Genomic DNA, 6,428 nt, shown 5'->3' with positions numbered 1-6,428 from the left:
CTCTTTTGCCCTCCGTAGCTGTAGCTGGAGTGACAAGCGCGCGCTGCCACGCTCGGCCGCAGCGAGCGACGAGTGCGGCGTATAAAAGCTGGTGCGTGTGCTGGTCGTCTAGCAAGGTGGTACTATTATCCGGGTTAAGTACTATTACGTGTTGAGGACCTAATTAGCCATATCTCCTCTACGTGTCTAGGAGTACATGTGAGACGCAAGAGCTGTCGTGGGTCGCGTTTTCCGGGCCATCCGTCAGTCACTACTCACTAGGTTATGCAAACACAGCAAGTGCTAATAAGTAGTACACCTAATAACTAGCTGCCGTGCTACCAACAAAACGTGTACTTGCTAGCTAGCTCTACCAACAAAAGAGGTGCTCATATGGGTAGGGTGTGCATGTGTGCGTTCATAAGGATGAGTGTATGCGTGTATATGTAAGCGCTTGCATCTGTACTGTGTAAAAAAAAACGCTGTCCGGACTTATTTTGTCATCCAACGCGGTCCTGCATAGGTCCGTTCGGCGGTCCGGGTGAATTTTCCCCGTAAGCCGATGACAAACCGGGGGGAGGGGGAGGGGCTTTGCGAGCGTCCGGACCGCTGCCACACCTACTTCTGATGACCGTGGCCACCAAAACCCCCCCACCGCGCCCGCACGCATTCCCATCCAAAAAGGTCAGCGCCGCTCCAGAGCACCAGTGCCGCATTCATGCCGGCTCGGAGTGACGACCCTCACATTGCTCAGACATTGGAACGGCACGCCGACGAGAGCGCCGCCCTCTCCGCTTCCCGGTGCATGCGGCTGCCCCACCTTTAAATGACAGCCCATCCGTCTGCCAACCTACATGAAACATGTGTGCGGTTGCCGTGGAATGGCGAGACGGCGCCACCCGTTCGTCCGTCTTCCGCCTACTATTAATCACATAGCTCATTGCCCAGCCATCCCCCGCTATATAAACCGCAGGCCCGTCCATAGCCGCATCCATCATCCTCCGCTCCCTTCTCTCTGCATCATGCCCGTCATGGCCTCCCCGAGCTCCAAAGTTGTCAAGGACAACCTTTCATACAAGCAGAAGAACGAGATCACCGCCATTGCATGGAGGATCAACGCTCGACTGAGGTGGGAGTGCTAGGTATATAAGCATGTGCGAGTGATTTTTTTCCGAGGAGAACAACCATGTAATAATTCATAATAGCAGCAACATACAAAATAAATGGCTTCTCTCTGGAACACTCTGGAGAGACAGCACACAAGGAAATTTACATCATAATCACCAAAGAATCCAGCCGCTGTCGTCGCTGAAGCGTTCGTCGGAGGAGAGCACAAGCCTCCAACTTGCGAAGATCCAAGATAGCACTATAGCAACCAAGCTGCGTTATGAGCCTCTGAACAAAGGCCGCCACAAGTGGTGACGCACATGTCGAGGTGGGTCATCGATTGCAGAGATACTCCACACATTTTGGACTGCGGTCTTGAAGATCTCGAGTGGCAACGCCACCTATAACTCCAGAACCGGCAACCATCTTCCATCTCCAAATCTCCCTGTGGACCATCTCTTGAACAAGACAGGCGCTACAGCATCGGCCAATGCCAAGACACAAACTTCTGTATCCACGACGACACAGGAGGCACAATGTGGACGAAGCCGAAGAAACAAGAACCTGCGCAAGATCTCCACTGCCGTCTCGAGGAACTTGCTCGAACACAAATCCATGGCTCCTCAATGCCGTTGAAGAACGACGTTGAGGTGGTGGCCTGGAAAACTTTATTCGCGGTGGTGACATTGGCACCGACCGAGCGCAGTCACCTAACATACATATTCTATTCCTATACCTATCTATAGACCGGATAAAAGGAACCAGGCTCCCCCACCCTCCCGCTGCCGCCGGAATGACGAGCGGAGGGATGGGGAGACAGCGGCCTCGCCGGCAAGAAAAGCAGCAATTGCTTGCCCGCTGAATCGTCTCTCCTGGGCGGTTGAGAAGGAAGCGACAGAGCAGGTGCGAGTGCTACACGTGTAGGGAGGTGGTACTACTCCCTCCGTTCCTTTATGTAAGGTGTATTTCTGGGGGCACGGTGACCAAGGCAAGGAACTGAGAAGAATTTTGGACGAAAATACTCATAACTAATTAGGTAGTTAGCAGCTTAATTAGCCGCAACTAAATAACCTTGTGAAAGTTTCTTAGTTCAAATATTCCAAAAATATCCTTTTAATAGAAATACGATTTTAACTAGGGTTTGGGGTTTAACCCAAATCAAGTCATTTTAAACATTAAAATATAGGGAGGGTTCATCTAATAAATATGAGGCTCTATCCAAATTTTCTTGGGCTTGAGAAGGGCATTTTGGACAATTGGCAACATTTTGTTTAGCCCTTTAGGAAAAACTTGAGGGTTGGTTAGATCCTCTAAAATATGATGCCCATGAAGTAATCATAATGCACAGATCAATTCCGAAGAAACGTGCTAATTGTAAGTTGTTCCAGCACTGAGCTATGCAGATTATTTAGAACGACTGGTTGTTCATGAGAGAATATTTACTAAGTGGATAGCCCAACGGTGTCGTGAGCAGTGACCCGAACTATGTAGAGAATATGCAAAGAAGGAGGACATGATCAACGAGAGAAACTATAAATTTTGGACTATTGGGGTGTAATACTAGGCTTCATAGTTATTTCTAGATTACTTGTGGACACGCTAAGATTCTTGCAGTACAGCTCAAGGGGAGAAGGGCGGACTCGTAGTGGTGGGTGAGGGGGTAACGCGGATATAGAGACGTAGGAGCACGAGCAGGGGAGGCCGTGGGCCGATGGACATGCGGTAAGCAGTGGACCAATGAGTCACGTGGAGGGGCTGGTCCACGAACAACCAGACCAGGGATGTGTGGGGCAATGGTAGGTTAGGTTGCGATAAATGAGGCAAGATGGGGCACCACGTGGCTCCAACGGCGGAGCTATGTGTATCCTTGAGGGTGGGGGTTGTGGCCTCCCCAGCCTTGATATAATCACTAAAGAAAAAATTATTATAGGATCTTAAATACAAGAAATTGTAGTCATTAGCCCCCCTCCCCCCCCCCAAGCATCCATGTTTTCTCTTTAGCCCCCCCCCCCCCCCCCCCCCGATATGTTCGTCTAGCCCCGCCACTGCGTGGCTCCCTAGGGTTACCCAAGCACTCGAGTGCTCTCCTGTCACACATGTGAGTGGATTAGCACAAGTTAGCGCAACACCAGCCACATGCCCTAAGGTTTGAACTGCAAAACATGCTATGTTGACAGACTAACAGAAGCTAGTAGCAGGCGGCCATGGTGTGGGTGACCAAGGAAGATGATGAAGAAGTCGACGACTGGGAAGGTGAGCTCAAAGCGAAAGATGAAACCCCCACAGTTGATGACCTGGAAGAAACTTCCCAATTGTTCACAATAAACCATGGCAATGCAGAGAACACGAGAGGTAACAAAAATTACAACCAGGTCCATGGACCATCTAGTGACGACTACAAGCACTCAAGCAAATCTTGTTGTAGTAAAAAGTAGGGATGTCATCCTACTCAGACTCAGCAGGACCAGCGACCAGAGCAGCAACCATCGTTGATACAGATCGAAAGGATCAAACCTATAGACACACAAACAAAGACTACATCCAAACAGACCCACCTAAGACCAGCATCAACAGAATCCCACGGGATTAGACGGAGACACACCTCCATACATCCTCCGACAACACTAGACACAACATCGGAACTAGGATCGAACTTGGGAGACAGTATTCCTACTGAGGGATATCGTCGCCGCCACAAAGGCCTAATCAAGACAGACAGCGGGGTCGCACCGACCGGCGGCGACGCGGGGGGGGGGGGGGGGGGGGGGGGTCCATTGCACCTCCATGTCCCAAAGGCCATCGGAGCCGTGGCGGACGGCAGGGGTGCCTACGGGAGAAGGAAACCTAATCGTCTGGGAGTGTTTTCTTGGGGAGGAGGAAAGTGATGATTTCTAGAGTTTTTTGAGTGTGCTAATTTTGGAGCTGTTTAGGGATTTGTGGAGGATTTCGCATCGTCCCTAGCGTCATGGCCAGGCTCCCAGTCCCGAGGCAGTTATAGTGCAGCTATGGTGGCTATTTTGTGTGCGATTTAATTTTGTGTCCTTGACACCAAAAGGGAAGAAGATTTTTTTTAAGAAGATTAATTATTACTTGTTGGATACACAAGATACAGATTAATCAACGCACACACGCAAATAGACGTTCCTAGCTAGTGATCCACCACATGAAAAAACACACTAACTTAGACAGGGCTGTTTCAGCAACCATGGAAAAATCCTGTGGGACTACCGAGAAACACAACGGTGGCGGATAATGAAGCGGCCCATGGCCGTGGCCGACTTCCATGCATATTTACTCACACCAAGGAAGGATCTTCCAGCGTTGGTTCTCTCCTTCACACCACTCCCACAGGACGATAGCCGTGCCGTCGTGCACGCCGCCCTGACCCTCGCCAGCGTCGAGGGCGTCAAAGTTGAGGTGGATGTTGTTCACCATGCGGACGCAGCGGAAGCCGTCGCCGACGTCCTCGCTCTCTGTCCACAGCACCGACTCGTCTAGGTAGTCCGGGTCGTAGCGCACAAGCCGAACCTGACGTACATATTCTCAGTCTGCAGTATTGCAGTTGCAGAAACCTAATTAGGGAGTTAATTAACGTGAACATGTTATAAGCTTACAGGGTGGCTCTCTCCAAGGGAATGCTTGATTGCTTCACCGGTGTGCTTGTTCACCAGGGCGAACGCAGGGTACCCATCCTCATCCTTGATGCTGGTGCTGCGCCGCATGACCTTCACCCAGTGCTACATACATTTCGTTTCATATTTATGATTTATTAGCTGGGTCACCAATTGATTAAGATCGATGAGATGGTGATGTTTTGATTATCTGTTGTCACCTGCAAGTCGTCGCCGGGGTCAGTAGGAACCAGGCACACGGTACCGTCCCTCGCGGCGACGCTGTACTCCTCTCCGCCGGCGCTGCAGAACATGCGTACCGTGCACTCGGAAGACAGCGCAGGAGGCAGGCCACCGTCGCACCCCTGTCCTTGGTCCTGCGGCGCCGCATCGTCTCCGCCGTAGCTGAAACGCGTAGTCTCCTGGTCCTGGCCGCCGTGGTACCCGCCGTACTGGTCGTCGTCGCCGTCGGCTTCCGCCTGGGTGCCCCACGGCAGGATCTTCCAGCACTGGTTCCCCCCCTCGTTCCACTCCCACAGCCCGACGACGGTGCCGTCCCGAACCTCCGGCTCGCCCTCGAAGGCGTCGAAGTTGAGGTAGATGTTGCTGACCATGCGGATGCAGCGGAAGCCGTCGCCCACGTCCCTGCTCTGCGTCCACAGCACTGACAGGTCCATTACCGCTGGGTCGTACTCGTACGGCACCAGATCGACCTGCAAAGATCCATCCATGTGATTTGAGCAACGATATTTGATACTTCCTTCACCCTCGTGCTCCGTGGCACTGAATTATCCAACAAGGATCCAAGAAAATTCAATCAAGAGAAGCACTGAATTATTAGTACTCACGGGATGGGACTGGCCGAGCGAGTGCTTGATGGCGAGCCCGGTGGCCTTGTTGACGAGCGCGAACGCCGGGTACCCCTCCTCGTCCTTCACCCTCGTGCTGCGCCTCATGTCCTTGTACCAGTGCTGCAACAGCCCATATGCATGATCCGTGACATGAAATACTAGAAACGTCGATCCATGGATCCAGCTTTAAAATTGAATGAAAATTAGCTAACTAACGAACAGGGGAGGCTGCCTTGCCTGGTACTCGTCGTCGGGGTCTGCTGCCGCCATGACGACGGCGGCATCGCCATCATCGCCACCGCGGACGGTGACGCAGTACCCCTCGTCGGCGCGGCACAGGATCTTGAACGTTTTTTGCCCCGGACCAGACATGCTTCTCGAGCAACGAATGGGGAGGGAGGACTGATGCTCGGGTTTTATATAAAGAACCCTAAACCCTAAACCCTAAAACGTCTACAGCTCTCTCAAAACTACGGTTATCACGTACGGTTGACTTATAACTTCACAGTGCTGGCAATCTACGTAGCTCTCTCCTTCAAGCTAGGCTGTATGGTAACATGGATGTAACATGCGGCGCACGCGACCTCGTATGGGAACCAATTAAACTATGAGAATATGGTAACATGGAGAGCCTCAATCATTATGCATCTCACATGCGGCCGGCGCATGAGGGAGCCAGCTAAACGCTCTAGATCTCGTATTATACCAATCTAATAAATTTATCGAGCCAAGAAATTCGTCTTTTCTTGTTTGGAATGGCCAAAGCCTTAGCCACTAAGGCAACCAAATTTTAATACAATTACATCGGCAACAACGTTTACAGCTAGATTTTCCTTTTCTTTCAAGTGTCGCAGCCCCCCCTCTTTATTCCCCGCAAAGG

At 51.5% G+C, this 6,428-nt stretch overlaps 1 protein-coding gene across 1 annotated transcript; it reads right to left on the bottom strand.

Annotated features, from left to right (window-relative positions):
- Positions 1–3,977: 3,977 nt before the first annotated feature.
- LOC109736768 (ricin B-like lectin R40G2) lies at positions 3,978–5,920 on the bottom strand. The gene is made up of 5 exons (XM_020295974.2): positions 5,786–5,920; positions 5,546–5,668; positions 4,919–5,410; positions 4,701–4,823; positions 3,978–4,614 (listed from the first exon to the last, which is right to left on the bottom strand). Exons 1-5 carry the CDS (start codon positions 5,918–5,920, stop codon positions 4,378–4,380), a joined length of 1,110 nt encoding a protein of 369 aa, XP_020151563.1. The 3' UTR covers positions 3,978–4,377.
- Positions 5,921–6,428: the final 508 nt, after the last annotated feature.

The sequence above is a fragment of the Aegilops tauschii genome, chromosome 7 (assembly GCF_002575655.3).
Source record: "Aegilops tauschii subsp. strangulata cultivar AL8/78 chromosome 7, Aet v6.0, whole genome shotgun sequence".
In the NCBI taxonomy this organism is placed as follows: Eukaryota; Viridiplantae; Streptophyta; class Magnoliopsida; order Poales; family Poaceae; genus Aegilops; species Aegilops tauschii.
Note: the sequence above shows the minus strand (reverse complement) of the source record. Positions and strands in the feature narration are given on the sequence as shown.

Coding starts and splice junctions, on each gene's coding strand:
- LOC109736768 (XM_020295974.2), bottom strand. CDS start 5,920: ATGTCTGGTCCGGGGCAAAAAACGTTCAAGATCCTGTGCCGCGCCGAC. Junction 4,824..4,918: donor ACCCCGGCGACGACTTGCAG/GTGACAACAGAT, acceptor AAATGTATGTAG/CACTGGGTGAAGGTCATGCG. Junction 4,615..4,700: donor CCCTTGGAGAGAGCCACCCT/GTAAGCTTATAA, acceptor TATGTACGTCAG/GTTCGGCTTGTGCGCTACGA.